At 36.9% G+C, this 23,588-nt stretch overlaps 1 protein-coding gene across 3 annotated transcripts in view; it reads left to right on the top strand.

Annotated features, from left to right (window-relative positions):
* Positions 1-18,935, top strand: part of FMR1 (fragile X mental retardation 1) — a 27,341-nt gene extending 8,406 nt beyond the window's left edge. Inside the window, exons 8-16 of one of the 3 annotated variants that reach the window (XM_009877541.1) lie at positions 1,330-1,500; positions 1,630-1,708; positions 4,482-4,590; positions 5,848-6,007; positions 7,877-7,963; positions 10,938-11,133; positions 12,427-12,606; positions 14,158-14,240; positions 16,152-18,450. In XM_009877541.1, coding sequence (XP_009875843.1) covers positions 1,330-1,500; positions 1,630-1,708; positions 4,482-4,590; positions 5,848-6,007; positions 7,877-7,963; positions 10,938-11,133; positions 12,427-12,606; positions 14,158-14,240; positions 16,152-16,313 — 1,227 coding nt within the window. In that variant the 3' untranslated portion in view covers positions 16,314-18,450. Of the gene's footprint in view, positions 1-1,329; positions 1,501-1,629; positions 1,709-4,481; positions 4,592-5,847; positions 6,008-7,876; positions 7,964-10,937; positions 11,134-12,426; positions 12,607-14,157; positions 14,241-16,151 lie in introns of all 3 variants that reach the window. The other 2 variants (XM_009877543.1, XM_009877542.1) reach the window with 2 other exon arrangements.
* Positions 18,936-23,588: the final 4,653 nt, after the last annotated feature.

Raw genomic sequence — 23,588 nt, forward strand, 5'->3', positions numbered from 1 at the left:
AACCTGAGCCACCTGGGATTGTCAGAGGCTGTTCATACCAATGCAGGAATCTGTGGGTACTGATGAAATCTAGGTTTCCTGCATGTCTGAGCGTTTTCAGCACCATCCAACTCCCCAGTGTGCTACAAAGCATTTTACAAAAGCTCCCCTCTGTTCCCAGCTCTCTTCAGCACGCTTACTGTGCGGTGGATGCTTCACAATAAAGAAAATACGGAAACTGTATTTTATGTATGGGCATGTATATGCGTTCATGTGCATCAGGTCACAGCTCACGTAGCTCTCTTGGAAGCTCAGGACTGCTTCAGGATATTATTTACTTTGGTCACTGGAATTATAGTTTGGGTTTTTTCCCTGTTTCATATATTTTTGGAAGATTTATACAGGTTTCTAGTGATAGTTTTTCAGTTACTTTGACAATCTTCTTCCAGATCCAAAAGGTGGTTAGTTTTTCTGTTAGATTTTTTTTTTTCTTTCTTGGAATCTTGTTTCATATAGGAGATCCCCATTAAGATTCTGTAAGCCATTTCGTACTCTTTGATTACACCATAGCAGTTGCATTCAGAGGGGATGAGAAATGCAGAACGGTAACCAGGTGTTTAATTCAAGAGTAACTGAGCCTCTAATATCTAAGCTCAGATGATGAATCACAGAATATTAGGAGTTGGAAGGGAACTCAGATCTAATTGGAAGTCATGTTAATAGTATAGTACTACTGCCTAGCTTAAGCAAGGAATTTTTTCTTGGTAGCATGCGACAATTTCAAATTCTGTGGTTGCCTCTTCTGTCTTGATAGAAATATGATTCCTGAATCAAATTCTTAACATACTTGTTGTCTGAATTCAAGCAATGTGTTGCGGTCATACCTTGATATTGTGTTGTCTTGCATAGGCATGGATTCTTTGTTTTATGTTTAAGTGCAGTGAATAGCCATAGTTCCTCTGTTTTCTGTATAATTTTTATGTCTGATTATTGAGCTATTGCTGTTTCACCCTACATGTTGAAGTGGGTGCAGTTTTCTTCTCAGAGATCATGGGTTTTGCTTTAATAATCAACACAGCACCTATTTTACTAACTTACACAAATGCTCTCTTACCTAGTAACACTTGATAGCCATAGATAGTCTGTAGTAACTCAAAATATAGAGCTAGAGGCTAGCCTTGTAAGGTGGTATGAGGACTTCTGAAGAAGGCTTTTGAGTGTTTTTGAAGTGAAAATAAGTGCATTAAAATAGTCTATGTACCTGGTTAAAGAATCAGCTCTAAATTTATGTTGATTTCTCTTTCCAGTGTACTAAAAATTAAAATAAGCTAACACTGTATTTTTCTTCAGAGTTCTAGACAACTTGCATCACGATTTCATGAACAGTTTGTTGTACGTGAAGACCTAATGGGTTTGGCCATTGGCACTCATGGTGCTAATATTCAGCAAGCCAGAAAAGTCCCTGGAGTGACTGCTATTGATCTTGATGAAGATACTTGCACATTCCATATTTATGGCGAGGTAAGTTCCTTTGTTTAGTGTTAACAAAAAAAAAAAAGCAAACAAAACAAACCACCACTGGAAAAACAAACCCAACAAACAGTTTCTGGGAAAATGCATCTCATTTCTCTCGTCCTTATGTCTATTCAGGATCAAGATGCAGTGAAAAAGGCAAGAAGTTACCTTGAATTCGCTGAAGATGTCATACAAGTTCCAAGAAATTTAGTAGGTATGTCAGCTCTGGAGGCTGTGTGATAGTGAGGAAAAATGCCTTCTGAGAACTGTTTTCTACCTTCTGAAGGGTGGCAGGGTAAAATTTCAAGAAGCTCACTTCATACTGCCTAGAATCCTTTTGACAAAGTTTTGAAGTTTCAGGCTTTACTGTTTGTTTCCCAGCTCCACACAGAATTTTTGCAGACACATTTACGTTCAGTACCTTGTAAGAAATTACCCTCTGGCTTGCATTCCAGGGATATTTTAAACTAGAAGCAATATACTGATGTTTAAGTACGAAGTAGAAATGCTTCTGGATTGAGCCAAAGAGTTAAATGACTTCCTTGAAGTATGGCCACAGATCATCAGCTGTACAAGAGTTGAATCTGCAATCTCCTATTTTCCTAGTATATTTTGAATAATTTCTTTGACTTGTATTTGTCTTCTTTCCCTGTCCATTTACATGTGAAATACAGTTTGTTTAGAAGCAGCACCATGAGATGAACTGACTGCCTAGTGAAAGCACGCAGCGATCAAGAAAATACCTGACGGACAATCTAATAGATTCCCATTATCAAACACCCTAAAAAAAGTCTCAACAATGTATGGAGCTCTTGGGCATTTTTTTTTGTTTTTTATAAAAGAACAGGGAAAATAATGCTCTACAGTGTAACACACCTCTAAAAGCGAGTACTTTTTAGTAGGTTGTCACACAGTGTATGAAAGCCGTTGTTGAAGCAGCGTGAAATTCTGCAGTGGGACAAATACTTACAAATGTGGCACCTCAGCTCTGGGGTTGGTTTGAAAACAGTAGTTTTTCCTTCTTCACTCCCTCCTGGTTCTACTGGTGATAAGTAAAACTTACAGGCTGCCATCATTAGTTTGACTTGAGACTTCAGTTTCTTTGTTTCTGTTGTCAACTTTGCAGTTATTTCTGGTTTGGCAGTTTTTCATTTCTACTCTGCTTTTTGGCCTGGATTCTTTAGAATAGAAAATTGACTGAACCATATGTTACATCCAAAATAAGTTACATTTTATAACTTACTTTTTAAAATTTCTAGTACTTTTCCAGAAAAATAAATTTGCTTTTAAAAGGCAGAAGGCTTTTTTCCATTTACTACATTATTGGTATGCTGATTTATTATTTTTTTATCTAAAGGAAATGCAAACATCTGGCTTTCTCTCCTTAATTATCCTTTAAGCAAATCTAAACAAAACAAAATCCCACCCAAGATGCTGCTTTTTATTAAGTCTATACGAAAATTTAGAACCTGAAACACAAGTTAAAAATACGTGCGTACAGTCCTTAATTTTTAAAGATTTTCATATGTTACTGAGTTCTAAAATCAAATATTTAAAAGGATGTATTTCTTTCATTAGAACAGCCAATGTAAGGTGAATTTGGTAGGTTGTTTTTGGGGAGGCGATTGTTTGTTTGCTTTATATGTTTTTTTTAAATCACTGCCAAGCTGCTGTTAGGTTTGCCAGTGATGTGTAATGGAATAAAGTACTTGGAGAAGGCTTTTGACTCTGAGAGCAGCCTTTGTCATCAAGGAGGCATCTACTGGCCATCTTTTGTTTTCTACAGATACATAGGATTTAAAAATTCATGGTAGAAAAATTGAAATATAAAAATTTACTTAGCTTTGAACAATAGAAGCAATGTTCCATGGGATTAAAAGTGGGTTTTAATTTGCTCTTTATGGATTAATTGTATCAGCAAAACAATAGCTGTCAAAAACAGTATTTTTTGTAACCTTTGTTTCAGTGACGTGCCTGTGAAAAAGATTTATGTTGCAAGTTTTCCAGCGGTTTTGTTAAAAAAGAAATACCTTCATTTCTGTTACATTCAGAAAACATCTTTTACATCCCTCTTTTAAGCTTTTCTTTGATGCTGTGATGGAAGCATATGGCCTTTCCTCATTACCTCCGAAGCACCTCATTTTTCCTCTCCCTTTTCAGACAGCAAGTTATTCTGCAGAGGTTGGAGAGAATGAAGTTTTCATTTACATTGTCTCAAATTAGAATGCCAGATTCCTAAGACAAATGTATGTGTTACTGGCACTGGAGTATAATTTATTTCCATTTCTGTCATTTGACTTTTCAATGAATTATAAACTATTTTCATATATCTCTAGAAAAGCTCAGTTTTAGAGGAGAAAAAAAATTACATCTGACTCAATCACTATCTTCAGTTGTATCAGAAAACTTCATCAGCTAAAATTTTTGTGAACAAATTGAGTTGCTTTGTTGTCTACCCAAAAGGTAGTTACAGCAAACGTTAGCGTGTTGTGAAGCAGTTTGGGGGTTTGATCCTTTTAAAATGCATCCAGCAATGTTTATTTACAAATAACTGAAATTATTTTAAACTACCAAAGCAAAGTCAAATAAGATTGCAAGATTCTGAATATTCCCGTAATTGAGATGAGTGATTTCAGATAACTTTTTACAAAGGCAAAGCGTCCGGGACTTGAATTTCATTTGTTCTCTCATAGGAGCTTTGAAAAGGAAGGGAACTCTACTCAGTAACAAACTTTTACAATAAAGTATCTCTCTGGCTATTTATGCTGCAGTGGTTGCTCTGCAACATTACAAAAGTGTGAACCTCCCAAGCTTAAACATTGTAATTCCTGGCTCATTAACTAAATCTTTGTTGTGCACTTTTAAGTACTTTTTGACAAGTTCTTACGCTGATACTAAGTAATCTTGTTTTACTTTGAGTATAGCAATACTTTCGAATTTGGGGGAAAAGCCTAAAGGTGAAATGATTCTGTATGTTCTTTCTGTAGGAAAAGTAATAGGAAAAAATGGAAAGCTGATTCAGGAGATAGTGGACAAATCTGGTGTTGTAAGAGTGAGAATTGAGGCTGAAAATGATAAAAATATTCCACAAGAAGAGGTATGTTTTCAGTTACTGTGATTTCTCTGTGTGGTAATTGGTGATTCTATTGTACTTGGTGTTAAATTCTTCCTTGTATCTTCATAGCAGCAAGATAAAGTTTTGATTGATGTGTGTTTTTTTTGATGGAATCTATATGTCCCTATTAATTAAGGGGCATTTTTGTGTCAAGTTTGCTTATCTCTGTTTGAAAAATTTTTTGTGACATTTTCTGGTGATGCACCTTCTTAGAGATTTGATCTTATTCCTGTTAGAGACACTCTCTTTGCCTGTAGTTGCTAAGCTGTAAATCAGTAGATGTGAAAGAAACTTACCACTTTCATTCATTACTTTGTTCTGAGTTTGATTTCTTAGGGTTTTACCTGGTTTAACTTTTTATTAGGGATTTCATATATTGCAATGAAAAGCATGTGTTTTTTGCATAAACCTCTTTTAAAAAAATTAAAAACTTACGTGAAATCACAATAGAGCCTGTAAGTTGTAACTTAAAAAAAGAAAACAAACGCGAACAATGTGAAACTCCAGGCTTGCACAGGAAGGCTGTCAACCTTGTAAAGGGCCTTGATGAAGTCTTGGAACTTTGTAATTTGAGGTGCTTTTATGTGGGCCTGTGGTGAGGGGAAAGGCTGCAGGTTTGCAAGGAAAGCTTCAAGCATGAAGCTTTTTCCATCTCAGTGCAGAAAAGATTCCCTGCAGTTTCAAATGTGAAACGTGCTTAAAGAAAACGGAGCTGTCTTTAGTTCACCTGGGAATCTAAATATGTAGCAGGTAAGGAACCTTGGCTACACTGAATAAAGATAGGAAATATATTTCTGTAAGCCTTATGTTCTTGCTTGAGTTATTTCATCTTTTGTATTATCACTCTAAAACTATTACTGAAAACCCACAATCCAGTTTAAATCGTTCCATAAATGACGGCCAGGCAATTAAATAAGGTTCGAGGGGTTTATGACATTACTAGTTTTTACATTTATCTGAAAAATAATCAATGTTTAGATTTAAAGGATTCACTGCAATGTCACATTTCATTTCTAATGATAAATGCTTGCAGCATAAAATTCTTGAAGTAGCTTAATAAGCAAGAGGGTGCCACTGTTGCTGCAGGCTAAATCTTCCAACGTTTTTAATGTGTAAGCCTACAGAGTAATAAAGGGTAAAAGAGCAAGTAGATACGGCTGCAATTAGTATGTCAAGTTTTCTTTTCTTCTTCTGGCTTGAAAAAGCTTATTTGTTGATGTACTCCCATCCAAAATGCGGCTTTTAAAGATTAACTTGAAAGCTTTTTTTTTTTTTTTACCTGCCAAGCTCTGCATTTGTAATTCTCTGGTTTGCTTGTTAATGACATTGTTAACATGTGTTAGTTGTGTCATACCAGGAGCAACACAGAAATCTGAGATCAAATCTCAGCACATAAGAGTTAGTTCTTCTAAGTTTATTTGTATTTTGTATTTGAAATAAGTGTGTGTTGATCTTCCCATGTGTGAACTTGGATATTAAAGCCTTTTTGTAAAGAACAGTAGTTCAGTTTTGAGTTTCAATACAGCATTATGTTATTTTTCTTATGACTTGAGGTGCTACCAATACTGCCCATAAATTTCAGATGCAATTTCATAACTCTCATAATACTATAACAGGATCTTTAGATTTCTGATCTTTTTAAAATGAGATAGGAACTGGTTGTTATATTAGTATATATTATTTTTATCTCTAAATTTCTTATGCACATAAAGTCTGCTCAGTATTCACCACTGAAACGAAGTTGAAGATTAGTACTTTGAAGACAGAAATAAGATTCAGTAAATAAACACTTTGGTGGTTTTGCATGGCTGAAATTGCTTGACATTGTTACCAGCTCATATTCTTAACACTTGCAATTGCTGAACCTAGAATCCACTTCAAAAAGGGACATAACCTGTTTCCTTAAATGCTTTTTTAAGTCAGTTGTCTTGTGATCTGTTGATAGTCGATACTATGTGGTAGTTAATGCCAGTTTAGTAGAAATTTCATTGCTCTGTATCAGGTTGTATTAAATATTTATGAAACTTAAAATACCCCAGATAATAGAACATTTCAGTCAACAATGCCTGTGGCTAACGGATTTCTAATGCCTATGAAAGTTTTTACTGCAAATATGTAAAATGAAAAAAAAAAACAACAAAAACAAGCTATTCAAAGTAAAAGAACAAGCAAACAAAACCTGAATGAAAAAGCACAGACAAATTGCAGACTTGGGGAGAGGGGGGGAAGCAACACCATAAAACTCCTTTTGAAGTGCAGTCCTGTAAAGGGTATGTGTACAGCGAAAGTTAACGGTGTCTTTAGAGATCAGGATGTGACACCAACACAAAATTGACATGAATTCAGCAGGTGTAGCCATGCTCCAGGCCTGCCATGGTTTCAGAGTGTCTGAGGCTTTCAGGCTGGCTTCTGTACCCCATGGTAAGGCTCATACTGCCGTGGTGAGGCTGCAGCTGGCACAGGATTCAGGTAGTTTGAGGCTGGCTCCTTGGGTGTGCGTGGGCTGCAGTCACACCGCTGAAATGCTGCAGAGACCTGTGTCAGTGTCAGAGGTTTTCCTGTGGAAATTATACTCGTATCCACTAAACTTCAGTTGTTTTCAGCACTCAGGGGTGCCCTTTGGGCACCTAAGTTAGTATTTAGATATTTTATCTCCCATTGTCATAATTTCATGCATTAGAATTTCCAGCTTTACATTTTTCAGGTACTTGTTGAATCACTTTAAATGCCTGAAAGATAAAACAACTGTAAGTTGGCAGTCTTACCTGAAGTACTGACTCTATTTCTTGAATATTTTTTGTTTGCATTTTGTGAATTGAGAGATACTCAAGAAGGATCAAATTTTGTTTTGTGACACGATGTTAATTTGATTTACTTTTAAAAAACGATCACACTTTACTGGCGTGTAGCCTAAAAGAACCTGGTGTGAGAAAGTGGATGTGATCAGCAAAAACGGCATGGATTTTGAAGGGAGAAAGCCTGAAGTGTTTTGAATTGACTCTTGTTTTTGTTTTTTACTTTTTCAGAAAAATAAATTCACACAGTCTAAATTTTCTTATTAAAAAATCTCTGCATAAAGGAAATTACTCTGCATGATCTAGCCAACTCAGCATTTAAGACACAGCAGTGTCTCATTTCTTTAATTTATGCTTACCTATGTTTTACACATTGTTCTCAAGTTTTACAGTAATACGGTCGGTTCTCTTTTGTGTTTGATGCCTTGCCTAATCGATAACCTAATCACGGACTGCTGTTGCTGTGTTTTAGGGAATGGTACCATTTGTGTTTGTGGGAACCAAGGACAGCATCACTAATGCAACTGTGCTTCTCGATTATCATCTTAATTATTTAAAGGTAAGGAAAATAACGATACTTTACCACCGAAATTTTTCTATCAATACTTAAGATGGTAACAGTAAGTAAAATCTGTTTGAGCCCCAAAGGCTGTTGAAATATTGGCATTAGAACCAATTGTAAAAGCTGTGTTTTATTAATGAATCATTTATCTGAAAAGTGGGGTGAAAAACTGTTTTTTTTCAGAATGCAAAATACAAAGGAAGAAGAAAAAATAAAAAAATTTCTCAAAAAATGCCAACAGCTCTATATGCAAGGAGTAACTGGTCCCTCATGCAGCTGCAAAGCAAGCAGGGTACTGTGCGGAGGTCTTGTATACAGTGGGTGTTTTATTCTAAAACTCTAAACTACTTTTTCTCTAACTAATTGACATTTCATATGAGGATGTCTTGTAGGCATTTCAGCTTTATTTATTGTTTGCCTTTTGGCTCCGTAACTTCTCCAGTAGTCTACAGTGCTTGTTTTTTGTATAGGGAGAAAAAACTATTAAAATAAATATATTGTTACATCGCTTTGAAACCTCCAGACCATTCCTGATTTGGTGTATGTCCAGTCTGTGGAGTAGCTATCATTGAATCTTGTAGAGTGCTAGAATTTCTGTGCATAGCTCAAAGAAACTTCCTAGTACAGGTATCAGAGGAGTTAGAAGAAGGACTGACTTGTTCCCTTTCTTCCCTACTCCCTGCCTTTTAATTCTGATTATGGAGCACTTGGCTTTATCAGTGTTCTGGAGCAGAGATACAGCAGCCCTGCAGCTGTCACGCAGTAGAAGGACCATGTGAAAACTACTACCAAAAATCTATCTTTCATCAGAAGATTATTTCTGGGATAACTTTTTTGGCCACCTTAAAGGACCACTGATCTTTGGGTGGAAAGTGCTTAACAGCCCAGCATTTATTTTTTTTTTTTCTTTAGATTCTTCAAGTTCATTGTCAGTTAGGGTCACTTTCTCTTACTACTGCCTTCTGACCTTTGTCAACAGAAGGGCACATACAACATTGTTCTCAGTCTGTATAGCAACTAATGAATAGATTTCTTACCTTGGAGATTTGGATCTCAGCCTTCTCAACCTGTTTAACACACACACAAAAAATGTTAGTGTAGTGGCCGCTTGCCTTATGGTTCAATTTCAGAATAATGTCCTCAAGTTCACTGCCAAAAAGTGGAACTGACTTGTTCCTTTAAGATTTGGTGTGATTGTATGCCTCCAGGCCAAGTTTATTAAGGAAGCTTTTTGTAAAAGATAGATAATAGAGCATAAACATCAAATGTACTGTATGAGCTCCCAAGTTGTGAATTTCTCTATAAGAGAAGAAAGCAGACTTGTGGGAATGGCTGTTTTGCAGTGAAATTTCAGGATCCTGCAAAGAAGAAGAAAGACTAATACCAGGATCACAGCCCCAGACTGCAGAAGCGTGGGCTATAGCCACTTCAGGGATCTGCTTGGAAGAATTCCGTGGGATGCATTCCTGAAAGAAAAGCGGGTCCAGGAGAGATGGTTTATACTTAAAGAATGATCTTGTCCAAGCTCAAGAATAGTTTGTCTTGATATGCAGACAGTCACACAGAAGTAACAGGTGGCCTGCATGGATGAACAAGGAGCTTCTGGCAAAATACAGATAAAAATCAAGTATGCAAGGAGTGGAAGTAGGGGCATGTGATCCAGGAGGAATATACAGACACAATCTGAGTGTGCAGGGATGAGTTTTGAAAAGCCAAAGTCCATCTGGAGTGTAATAGGGCAAGGGATGTAAAGGGCAGCAAGAAAGGCTTCAAGAGGTATGTTGGCAGCAAAAGGAATGTTACACAAAGTCCAGACCTGCTGCTAAATGGAGTAGGGAACTTGGTCACAAAAGAAAAGGATGAGATACTGAATGTCATCTTCAGTTTGGTTTTGTTTATTGATCAGATTTATCCTAAGGAATGCCAGGCCCCTGAACTCCATGGAAGAGCCTAGGGCAATGAAGACTTACCCTTCCTAAAGGGAGATTGAGTTAGGGAACATCGAGGGGGTCAGCGGGACCTGATGGGATGCATCCCCGAGTGCTGAGGGATCTTGTCAAAGTACTAGCTGGACTAGGTGACTTCCAATGTCACATTGATACTTCTACAAGTAGTTTTCTCCCTTTTTTTTATTTTTTAAATAAGTGTTGCCACTTTTTGGTACTAGCTTGACAACATCTCAAACTGACAAAAGCACTCTGAATCTGTGTCACTGTAGATAGTTGTTCTTTGGTTTTATTTCTTTTAGTAGTTGTATGGTGTAATTATTCTGTGTGCTGGCTGTCTTTCTAGAGCTGAGTTACAGCACTTTGCTCTCTATGCTTTTATTCTTCCTCACTTTCCTGATAATACTTATAATAATTAAGTAGAATTTAACAGCAGTGGAACCTTTAGCCCTTTTTGATGAAACAATAATATTGCATCCTAATTAATAACTTTATGTGCAATGGTTTTTGTTGGAATCTAAAAGGTTATACAATTATCAGTGCTATAAATGGATGATATTATGCTGTTGTTCAAGAAGATAGGAAAGTTTAAACATTCTTTAAACAGAGAAATTAATTTCCTTAAGGATGAAGAACTCATGAATTCTATGCTCGAGTATAGTTAATTGTGTCTCCTGAAAAGAGTTGGTTTGAATGCTTTTTATTGATACATGTATTCTAAACAAACCTAAACTTCCTAGCTGTGCCACAGGGGTAATTATATAGGTGTCCTGGTTTGAGTTAAACAGAACCAATACTGTTCAGGATTTTACTTTTTTCTAAGTTATCCTTGACAGTTGGGAGTGGATTTGAATGTTTGAAAGGACTTTTTTGTAAAGGTATTATTTTCAAAGCTGAGTTACTATTTAAGTATTAAATAGATTATTAGTTGCAATACTTAAATGTTCTTTCTTTGAGAACTGCCTGTCCGTACATTCAGATGATGAAGTGGTTGTATATGACTTGCAATGCCCGTGTTTGTGTAGGAAGTGGACCAACTGCGTTTGGAAAGATTGCAAATCGATGAACAACTTCGACAAATTGGAGCTACTTCTAGGCCACCACCAAATCGTACGGATAAGGAGAAAGGGTACATGACTGATGATGGTCCAGGGCTTGGACGTGGTAGTCGACCTTACAGAAACAGAGGGCATAGCAGACGTGGTCCAGGCTATGCTTCAGGTAGGTAACTAGAACTACAATTAGTTTTAAGGGTGGCCTATTGGTCTTTTGATTCCTTGAAAAAGATTGACTGGACTTGGAAACAGAGCTTTTAAAACAGAAATTCAGTTACTGAGTATTAATATTTGAGGACTATATAGAACTCTATACTGTAGAGAATATCTAAAGTAAAATATAGTGCTTATATATACTTGAAACTTACTTTCATGCAGTTCCTGTCTCTTACAGTGTGCTTGTGTCTTCTACATTATGAACTTTTTGGGACAAGGATTATTGTTCTATCCACATTGTGCACAATTCTTAATAATAAAGCCTCAGCTTTTGGCTGAGCCTGTAAGAAGCTATCTTAATATAAGTGAAAACACTATGTAGCTTAATTTGCAGAGAAGCTATTTTCCTCATATTAAATTGAAATTCTGTGGTTTTACTACAAAAGTATGGTCAACGAAATACAGTGTTCCTCTTTAAAACTTTTGTGTAATTCATTAATGAATAGTTTTCAGGATTGTAGTTCTGGAGAGCAATCTATTACTTCATTATCCATAACACAGGTCATCTAGTGTTTGTCCTGACTGAAAGGTCCGTAGTGCATTTTTAGCTTACGTGCTGTAGAATACAAAATTAATGTTTTTCTGATAAAGCCCTTTTGCTATTTGTAGAAGATATGAGCTCATCTGGCCAATAACAGGGTTATAGGAGGAAAAAAATTGGGGAAAAGATCCAGCTTTTATCAGTGAAAGTGATCTTTTAACTGAACCAATTGTAATGGGCAGTTATTTTGGATTTGGTCAATTTCTAGCTTTCTGACTTTGCTCTCTGCTTTTGTAGGGTGTGTTACAGGTTGTTTCGTGATGGAATTCTTTTTCTTTTTGTAGGGGAGTTGCAGTGGTGAGAGACAACAGAACAATTTATATTCAGAACTCATTTTTTTAAATGTGAAAGAGTCTGCACTACTACATAGGTTTTACTACACTTATTACATTGGCACAGTAGAGTCAATAGTATATTGACAGTCTGATAACTCCAAGTGACTGTAAATGCGTGGCATACTTGTTTAACCTTAAACACACTTCTAGTTTTTCTGTTTGTCTTGACTTTTTGAAGTAGCAATGTATATGATACATGTTTCTGTAGTATGTATGTTAATAGAGCTTCGGAGTCAAAAAAAGATCCCAGAAATACTTATTAATGAAAAACCTTTTACATATATATCCTTTTCATTCTACTATAGTATTTTCATGCTAAGCTATACTGGCATATTTGGAAATATTTTTTTTTTTATCCTCTCAATAGGAACTAATTCTGAAGCATCAAATGCTTCTGAAACAGAATCAGATCACAGAGACGAGCTTAGCGATTGGTCAGCAGCCCCAGCAGAAGAGGAGCGAGACAACTACCTTCGTAGAGGAGATGGAAGAAGACGTGGAGGTGGTGCAAGAGGGCAAGGAGGGAGGGGTCGTGGAGGATTCAAAGGTAAATGTAGACTTAATTTTGAAGAAGAGGTTGGTGTTCAAATCCCTGAGCTTCTTGTTTTTCTTGTTAGCTTCTTGTTTTGTAATCTACTCCAGCCTCCTAGCCATCCTGGTGGCCCTCTCCTGAATTCTCTCCACTTTGTCAATCTTAATTTAAATCTTAACGTTTCAGATGTGTTGAATGTTGAGCAGAGGGGAATAAACCCTTCTTCTGACCTGCTGGCCTTACTCCTAGTGACACAGCCCATTACCCAGTCAGCTGTCATTGTTGCAAGAGCACATTCATGTCTTATTCAAGTTGTCCACCAGGACAATTCTTTTTGTGCGGAGCTGCTGCATTCACAGGCAGTCAGTCCACAGCATGTGTTGTTGCATGGGATGAACCGGTTAAACCTGTGGGATTTGGGATTCATCTTTAAAGCTCAGGAGTTTTCTATCAGACGTATCCTTCAGGTTGTTGAGGTTCTTGTGATTAGCAGCCCTGACCTCTGGTGTACCAAACCATTTCCCACAGTTTGGTATCATCTGCAGAGCTGCTGAGGAGACATTGCATCCCTGTGTCTCTTTACACATTACGTAAAGTCTCTTCCCTGTATAAATAAATTTGGATAGCATTATATTTGCCTTTCTAGTATGCATCTTAACTCAAGTTTATGGGCTGTGCCATCACATGTGGAGGTCAAGGAATCAAGCTGTAGTTTGCCAATGGTTATAGAAAAATCTTTTATCATCCGTCTTGCTCAGTATTGAAGCCTGGGCCGGTCACTAAACACTCCCCAGAACAGGAAGGGAAAGGAAGTAAGACAGAGACACTCATGGCTTGGAAAAGAAAATTAAAACAGCTTTAATAAGAAATGACAGTACTAATAAAGAAATAGTGAAATTTATACAAAAGTTATATCAAACACAGCTTTCCACTTCCCCCCTGATAGCAAGGCACTCATTAAACTGTCCATATTCCCATCTTCTTGTATTGGATTTTCATGCAACAGGATTAAGGTTGTAATTTGTGTTCAGTAGAAACAACTAGGCAAAAGTAAGATGGGAGAACGTCGTTAAATACAACTGTCTTATGATATGATATTTATTTAAATATTTTTGTCTACAGCTCTGCTTATTTCTTGAAATTTTTTTTCTAAATTAGATATTGCTTAAATTATCTTTTTTCAAAAAATCTTACTAATATAGAATCTAGAAAATTCATAAGCCGTTAGAAAAAATGTGAATATGTTAAATCTTACTGAAGTTGACTATACTTCTTTCCTATGGTTAATCATATTGAGAGGTGTGTTTTCTTCAGTTGGCAGACAGTCTCAAACTGTAGTGGTTTTAAAAGCTGTGGTTTTATCTACTTGGATTAACACCCAAGAACATTTTCTGCAGTGATTCTTGGCCCGTAGTTTGAGAACTGTTGGTATACATTGTAAAGAATATTTGCTTAATGTTCTTTAGCATGAAAATCTGGAAGTAATTTCTTGTCATGCTTGCATAAATTTTAAGTGAAAGAAAGTCATACATGTTGAACAACTTAGTTGAGTAATTCTTCTTACAGGAAATGATGAACAGTCACGAACAGATAACCGTCAGCGTAACTCCAGAGATGCAAAAGGGAGAACAGCAGATGGATCTCTTGAGGTAACTTTTCTCTTACTGGAAGTCTGCACTGTTCAATATTTTGTAAATGCATTGTACTGACTGTAGAGTCTTCAAAGCTGCAGGTGACACGGTAGCCTTGGGATTCCTTATTCCATAATTCCCTAATCAGATCTAAAAGAGTTCTATGTCATTTTGTAACATGTGTGCAGGAATCTCAATATAACAAGTTGTATAAAGATGCAGCTTCGTAACATTAGCTTAGCTCCCCATTGGGTTAGAACTCTGATCATGAGTGCCAAGGATTTACTAACCAGCTTGATTTCAGTCTGTTCTTACTAGCTTTTTGTTTTTAGCTTTTCTTTCTTGCTGTGTTGAGCGTTGTTGCCTGTCGCCTATATTCCTGAGAGAGGAGAATCCTTAACGCTTTATATAAAGGGAGAATGTGTTGTAGCTAGAATCCTCAGAGTTAAGAAAGATTAAACTTCAGGAACTACCTTCACTTCTAAATGAAACATTTGCAATTGAGGAAAATGCAGTCTAGAAAGTAAGTTTTAAAAGTACATCAAGAAACTGTTCAAGTCAGTATATTGAAAAATTTATAACCTTAAATATTTTATAGCCTTTTTATAAAGATATTTCTAAAAATTTTTCAAATACGTTTTGTCACGTAAAAATATTCAGACTGATGTTGTACATATACATGTTAAGATTCCCCGCAGGGAAACTGTTCTTGCTTCAAATGATAATAGGCAAACCTTCTGCTATCTCTTACCATGCGGGATCAGTTTTGTTGGGAGAAGAAAATAATGCCCACTGCATGGTGTTACCAGGAGTCGTGGTTCTGATGGAAGAGAGAGATGACTCTCAGTTTGGTTTTAGAAAGCCTTTTTAAAACAGGAGGGGGGAAAAATGGAACAATTCACCACATGCTTACTTTTCCAAGTGGGAGTGCTCAACGTGAAGATGTGGTACCTGAATATGCACCTGAAGTACAGGTGGTAAACATGCCAAAAAAAACCCAAATTGTGGCCATACAACTTTCATAGTGAACAAGTCGTTAACATAGTTGGAAGTAGAGAGCAGACAGTTGTGGTGCTGGCAAGGGAATTAAGGCACTTATCAAGAAGTCATGATTTTTTTCTGGTGCTCCAAGATTAGGATAAGGTTTTCTGAATGACAATAAGTACTTGCATATTGTTGAAACCTGACTATCAAGTTGTAAAAAGTTGGGGACATTTCAAGGAATCAGGACTTAGCCCCTTTACAAGCAAAAAAAAAAAATATTTTCAAAATGCTTTTTTGAATTATTTTTCATATGACCATTTAAAAAGACCACAGAAATCCTTTTGGTGGATGGAATGAAATTTTTAAGAGTCAAAAGATGGCTGAGTAGATTGATTTTTTTTTTTTTTTTTTTTTTTTTCTTTCTTGTAAAGTTGTTTGCATGCAACAAGTAGAAAGTTGAATTATTGGATGTGAAATCATAGAATGGCCTAGGCTGGAAGCGACCTCTTAGAGGTCATTTAATCCAACCTCCCTGTCATGGACAGGGACGCCTCTCAGCTAGATCAGGCGACATATGGGGACCAAAATGATGTTTCCAAGTTCTATCTGCTATTAATTCTTCAACTTTCTCTTGCACAAACACTCTGGAAAAAAGTGGTGTGGTTTTTTTGTTTTTTTTTGTTTTTTTTTGTTTTTTTAGCTTCCAAGACTAGGTGAATAAGAGACGTTCTTCATTTTGTTTGTTTGAGGGACTTTTTGGTTTTTTAGGCCACAACTATGTGGCATTTTTTAACAGAAAAGCATTCACGCACTCTGTATTTCAGCCGTAAGGGTGTGGTACTGCTTGCGTCTTCTCCCAGCCTCCTCCCAGGCTGCCAAGGCAGCGAGTGCGTAAGGGGTGGATGAAAGGAGGAGAATGCTTTATATAACTCTGACTTGTTCCAGATCAGAATTGACTGCAATAATGAAAGGAGTGTCCACACTAAAACATTACAGAATACCTCCAGTGAAGGTAGTCGGCTGCGCACGGGTAAAGAACGTAACCAGAAGAAAGAGAAGACGGACAGCGCGGACGGTCAACAGCCGCTGGTGAACGGAGTCCCCTAAACTGCATAACTCTGAAGTCATATTTCCTATACTGTTTCAGTAATTCCTATTTCATGTTAGAGAAACTTGTTAGGCCAAAGACAAATAGTAGGCAAGACGGCGCAGGGCATGAAATGAACATATGTTCTCTGTTAGCCTTTTTTAACATCAACAGTATGCAGTTGTTTTCAGAATAAGAAGTTATTCAAATATTTGCATTAAAATACCTGAATTTCCGAAAATCGCTTTCAAGTACATATTGCAGTTCAAACAATGAGAGATTCTTTTTTTGTTTGTTTTAAAAATACTGAGCTGTGCATTGGTAAACTTTCTGTTCAGTTGTACCATTTTAACACATCGGGTCAAATTCACTGCTCAATTTCAATTTTCAGAATAAATAGTGTTTGCAGTAATCAAATTGGCTTCTGTTTTCAATCTAACTTACAAGTTCTTCATGAAATGCTATGTCGTTTTATGTCCTGTGTCAGTTCACATTCTGGTCCACCTTTTTCAATATTTTAGTGGACCCTGAAATATGTGTGATGTAACAATTGTCATTTTCATTAGCAAAAAAGTTGTATGATCTGTGCCTTTTTTATATCTTGGCAGGTAGGAATATTATATTTGGATGCAGAAATCAGGGAAGATGAGTTGGTAACACTAAATGTAAAATATATGTAGCAATCCTTGTCAGACGTTAGTACTTTATAGACAAGTGCATGCTTTCCATAATTTTTTCCTTACATAAACATTGAGTTAGGCAGTTATAAGAATAGGAAGTTTATTTTGCACTGAAGATTTGGCAAATAGTGTTATTGAAAAAGGGGTGTAATTTTTTTTTTGTAGGCCGTACAGAAGCTTTTTTTTAAAAAAAAAAAAAAAGAAAGAAAGAAATTAAAAAAAAAAAACCAACAACACAACCCTTTCCATTGTGGAAAACTAAAAAACTCATTGTTACTGAGGGAACAAGTGTAACACGTTCACAAGCTAGTAATGTGTGCCTGCTATTTGGCCAGGTGACCAGTTTAAAATGCTGATGTTTTTAATCCTCTCAAAATTCTTTGAATTGCTTTTTTTCTTTCAGGGGCTATCTCAGGAGAGGTAGGAAGAAAATCACCATGTGTAATGCCCTGGAAAGTACAGATAGAGTAGTCAGAGATATTGGAGGTAGAACAAAAATTCATCTTATTTTGAAGTACAAGGTGTGAATTACCAGCTAATTTAAAGGCTTCGCAGAATTTGATCCAAAGTACAGTTTCACACCAGGGAAGGGTGGGAAGTGGTGGGAGGAGCTGTGCTTTGTTATTTCTGATCACACATTAAACTTACTGGGCATAACTGTATAAGGACTTTCATTTTAATCCATTTTTATTCAGATTACTCCAGAAGGAGAGCCACTGTTTATGTACAGAGTTGTACAAACTTGACCTTGCCTCTGATGTATTTTGTGACTTTTGTTTCTTAGCTTTTTTCATTCTTTTTTTTTTTTCCTTGCATACAGGTGAGCATACTAAAAATGGCAACGAACTGCACATGGTTTAACAAGTATAAAAATGTCTTAAAAAGTATTGCCAAACATTAATGTTGATTTCTAGTTATTTATTTTGGGAATGTATAGTATTTGAAAACAGAAATTGGTACCTTGCACACATCATCTGTAAGCTGTTTGGTTTAAAATACTGTAGATAATTAACCAAGGTAGACTGACCTTGTAATGTAACTGCTCTTGGGCAATATTCTCTGTACATATTAGCTACAACAGATTGGATTTTATGTTGACATTTGTTTGGTTATAGTGCAATATATTTTGTATGCAAGCAGTTTCAATAAAGTTTGATCTTCCTCTGCTAACTGATGTTGATGCAATCCTTACAAATGATTGCTTTAAAAATCTCAACTTACAAAAAGTAGAAAGTATTTCTTTTGTTTAGACTTCAGCTGTAGCCATTGTTTATTTACACCTTTTAGAAGTCTTCTAAAATATTACCAATTTTCAAAAATATTGCACATAATGTTCAAAAAAACTACAATTGCATTATGGAATGGTACAGTACCTGCTGAGTCGTCACACTACATGCACTATATTTCTCACATCCAGTGGTTGAGTTCACTAAGGTGCTAACTAGGTTAAATGTGAAATTACTAAACTACAGTGACTAATTAGCTGCATTCCATTTTCAAGTGCATTTCGGGCTTACAACCTTTTCCAGTATTTGTGTGCTTAACATGTATCCCTTTCAATTCCAACTCCAGTGTTTTTAAATGTTATTAAATTTCAACAAATTAAACTGTGAATCTAAATGTACAATTTTATTTTGAAAAGTCATGTTGTTAAAAAACTTGAAAATGCAACAAATGTCTGATACTTGAGTCCAGGTCCGTCCTATTGGTAACTTATAAAGTATGGTCTAATGAATTAAAATTATTTTTAAAATAAAGTTCTTTAAAAAGAGTGAGAGGTATTTGTGAGTGATGCCAAAGTCTAAATTCAATAGGGTTAAGCTCAAAGCCTGTAAATTAACAAATTATTTTTATGAAAATAGAAAGTTTGTGTTTCCTTTCTTTACTAAATACATTTGGGAATAATGGTGGGAAATTAAGATTTTTTCAGAGCTGGTATAAAATTTATCAAGGAAAAAAAAATACCTTTTTATGCAGCTTTTTCTGAACATAGGTAAAAGTCCAACTTTATGAGCATTCAAGAGGCACATAGGTTTAGGTTTTTTAATACAGAAATTAGTTAAATTACTGATAGATGAGCTTTTTCAGCCCTTTGTGTACCTTAGTATGAAATATTATGCGTCATGCTTGCTTTCAGCAATCCAGAATCAAAATTAGGTACTGCGAGTACGATACCGAGAGTAGACTCTCCATTCTTCATAGGAGCACTTACAATTTTAGATAACTTGTTGTCCTGAACTGCAGTGTCTTTTTCTGCAAAAACCCTTCAGTACTAAATATTAAAAGAGAAGGGATTAATCAGCTTCCAGTCAGTATTCTTCAGTCACTTCCAGAACGCTGCTGGATGGTTCTGGTAAGTGCCATTGTGTATTCATCTGCAAGAGAAAAGTGGGTCTCTTTTTTATCCTGCATATTGTTAAAGATTTTGTCTATTTTCAGAAACAGTAAGACTTAGAGTGGAATTACCTGGAGGGAGAGGGGGATGTTGGTATTCATTTTGGCAGCTACTTTAAAGAATTTTTTAAAAAGCAACAAGGCTTGGTCTGATGTAGTTTCCCCAGAAGTGTATAACAGGCTTGCTCATCATCCACTTGGACTTAACCGTTGTTAGGTTTTCATCCTAAAAGACGTTCATCAAGGTCTTTTCCCAGCTATGTTCATATCTGTGAAATCAAGATGACTGGAAGAACTTCCCATATCTTAATGGTGTAAGACAGCTTCGAATGTGTCATGAAAAGTGAGGTTGGTTCTTCTAAGTGTTCTAAACATATTCCAGTATGGTCTGCAAAGTTCTCCTTGCCAGAGTTTCACTGGCTTAAGTGCAGTGTCTGTAGCCTTTGTATCACTTTTTTATGCTGTTTTTACCACGGAAAGAGATCTACAAGTCCTTACTCTCGAGCAGTGTGTCTCTCGCAGGAGGCTGTGGATCTTTTAGGTTTTTTCTGCTAACATTCTTTAGATGTATCCTGCTTTTGTCACTTCCCTTTCGTGGTTATGAAGAAAATCCATTGCTCCAATCTTGAGCAATTAGTGGTGGAGATAAATAACTGCTACTAAACCATGAATATGAATTGGTTGCCACTTAACTGTTCTGTTGTGTAAAAATTTCTGTACAGTAGGCTTCAGAGTGGTTCTTGTGTGCTTTGAGTGCTGTATGGAAATGTATAATAAAAGGAACAACAGTCAGATTACTGTTTGTGTTTCTGCTCAGGGTTCAGTAGAGCAAGACTTTTTCTTATGTTTTTGTACTGAATATAAGAAGCTAATTTCCAGTGAAATCAGTCCATTTCAGCGAAGACAAATCCGATGGATATAGTCTATAAATGACTACGAACTTCACTGTTGCAGAAATGATATAATTGCTTGAGGTATGGGGGTTTTTGGCTAGTGAACTCAAGTTTAGCCTTAGATACAGACTGCAGTTAGAGCAAGGAGAGTCAACAATCTTAAATAATAAAAAGAAAATTACTTAAATAGTCAGTGTAAAATGCAGGGAAATTTTCTCAGATTCTTAGCAGTCTGAAAAGTCCTTTATTTGTCATCAGTGACACATCACACTTGTGCAGCGTTCCACGAGAGCAATCATTGTGGAAAATCTTAAGTGCATGTGAAATCATATGCTTGAGAAAAATGAATGTTCTGTATTAGATATTTCTAAATATATTTATTGGCACTACTGAGTGGCTGTTTCTAGTTTGTGTGTAGAAAGAAACAAATTGAGAATACTATATATTGTTGCTAATACTAGCAACCTAATGCTGCCTACAAATTAGGTTAAAAAATACTTTTTCAACTCATTACTTGACTGAAATGGAAAAAAGACCCACAAAATTTGCATGTGAAGATACAACTTTTCTCAGGATCAACTGTCTTTTCAGATGGCTGGTTTAGCATGTTTTTTTCTTTTTTTTTCTAAACCAACAAACTGCTTTAGGCAGCTCAGCTGTTTGGAGAACTGCTGGTTTGGGGGCATCTACGTTTAGTTCAGGTTTCTGTATTTTTTAATTTTTTAATTTCTTGGTCTATTCCAAGAGTCTTTCCTTAATAAAAGGAATGGAATTGTGCAAGACATGACTGCTTTTACTTTGACTGTGCAGATAGTTGGTGAACATATGGGTTGATCCTGTGAGCAAAATGTGGTTTTGTGTCTTAATGAATTAGAATACTAAGACACTTTTAACCATCTTCGAGGGGCTTATTTTTTTTTCCAAATGTGCAGCTTTTCTCTGGCCCCCCTGTCAATGCGTTTATCATGTATGTACTCGTTCTGAGCTGCGTCCTAGCAACAGGGAGGCCATTGTGATGAGCTTGGATTCCACGTCCCAGTGTGTATCAAGCCCAGTTGCCGTGCGCTGGCTAGCTGTAGTCTTCCTGTTGCAACAGCAGCAGAGAAGTCGATGGAGGAAGTAAGTATTGGGGAAAACTGGAATTGGGTCTCCATCTGCCTTGTTTTCCTTCTTCCAGGAAGTGTTTTTTGCAATTTGTCCTGGATAGCATTTGATTTTCTTAGGTGTCTTGGCAAAACTGATTCCTGTCCTCTTCAGAAATCGTGGCTGGGCTTTGCGAATGAAGATATGGGAAGGGCTCTACCCACACTTGCTACAAGTGCACTGATGGCTAAAAAGGCCGATGCGGGACAGGCGAGTCCGGCTGCAAAAGGCACAGCGCAAAGTCTCCTTAGGGGGTACTGGCGAGGCACGGTTCTTCCTGCGTTGCCTTTTCTCCTCGAGACTAATTCTACGTGCGTTCTCAAAGGAGGCAGCAGCGTTATGGATGGTGTGTCTCCACGTCTCCTGACTGGAGGCCAGAGTGGACCACTGATGGCAGTCAATATGGCCAAAACTGAGGTGCTGTTTCAGAGAGTCCTTGTATCTCCCCTTTGGGGCTCCTCTGGTGCAGTGAGTTCACCATCGAGCACAACCTTAGGCAGGCCGTGATCCCCCGTCCTGGAGACGTGCCCTTCCCAGCGCAGCTGCGTCCTCAGCAGCACGGCCTCAGTACTGGTGACCCCTGCCCGTTCAAGGACAGTGACATCAGTCACGTAGTCACTCCAGTGGATGTTCAGTATTGTACGGAGGCAGCACTGATGGAAGCGTTTGAGGAGTCACAGGTGGTGGCGGTAGATGACCCATGACTTCTCCACAGATAGCGTCTTGTCGCAGGGGAGAAGCTTGCGTGCCCTCTTCAGAAATAACTTCATGTTTAACTTCCAAAACAAAGTTTCTCGGTGGGACAGAGGGTGTTTGTGTATTCCTCTGCTGAACAGGTACATTCTGATGGAAAACCATCATTTAGCAGTAGGAGTGCAGAGAGAGCAAACCCTTCAAAGGGCAATACCTGTGCAAAGTGCAATCTTTCTTTTCCCTGTAGAGCACTTCAAAAAATGGGGTTCTCCACCCTTTGCAATACTAACAAAGTAATCTCTAGATTTAAGATTTCTTAACAATAAATATATGTGGTGGTAATTGAACAAGACCTTTTTAGGTTAACAACAAAAGCATCAGGCAAAGTGAAATACAGCATCTGGCAAAGCAATCTTCAGGGGTTGGTTGGAAGTAGAAAAATGCAGCTTAAACCTGCTGTTGAACTGCTATGAATGACTTGGGAGGTTCTGAAAGCATTTCTATCCTAAATATAATTTGGAACCATCTTTTAAAAATGTTTTTATCCAAAGCACCTCATACAGTCTGATTTTTGAAAAGACTGAAGAATTTGGGGAGCTAAACTACAATTCAATTGTAAGTTTCCAACAATTTTAATTCTTCAGTTTTAATTCTTCCTGTTCATTAAACCTAGATTAACTTTTTTTAGCCAGAAGTTATCTTTTTAAAGTGACAAGTGTCCAGCTCTGGGACTCTTCGGAGTGATCATTTTTTAGTTAGTCTCTGTTAACAAGATATTTTCCTTCAGGCTCTCTGTAAATGAGCAAACCCTTCAAAATCACTGCAAAAAATAACAAGAAAAAAAGAGAGTACTGGGTTTGGCCTCCTTATTGAGAAATAAAATGATACAGTCGTACTCTGTGCAGCAATCTGCTGCCGTGTTTGTCCTAATCCATAAATGGAAAGTTAAGATTTTATGCGTAACTACCCACCTACTGTTACTGTTGGTTTTATTGCAGTAATGCTGCTCATTGGCGCCCATCTAGCGTGGAGCTATGCGCTACCGATACTGCTTTATAACGTCAATTCAAGTGAGTATTGCAAGGAAAAAAGCATTTTCATGGAAGCAACAAGTGTTTTTACTTAGGAAGAAGTTAAGTTTACAATTTTCTCTTGGTAATGATTGAGAAATACTGAAAAAATATTAGTTAATTACTTCAGGTGGGGTTAATAAGTCCTGACATTTAAATACAGCAAGATACAATTCTTAGCCTCTCCCAACTATAGATTCCATTTCCCTTTTTTGTGCATCTACTGGAGAAACACGTTGCTTGTTTCATCCCTGCCAGTGTGTCTTGCTTTTACTCTACCCGTGATCATACATTCTTCTAATTTTTTCCACTTTGATTATTTTCCCCCCCCCAGTGTACAGTTCAAAGAGTTCTCCTAATCTGTTGAGATTTGATATATTTGCAGGTGGCTCAAAATAGTTAGCAAATATTTTGGACTGATA

This window comes from Apaloderma vittatum, unplaced genomic scaffold (assembly GCF_000703405.1).
Source record: "Apaloderma vittatum isolate BGI_N311 unplaced genomic scaffold, ASM70340v1 scaffold3771, whole genome shotgun sequence".
Taxonomy (NCBI): Eukaryota; Metazoa; Chordata; class Aves; order Trogoniformes; family Trogonidae; genus Apaloderma; species Apaloderma vittatum.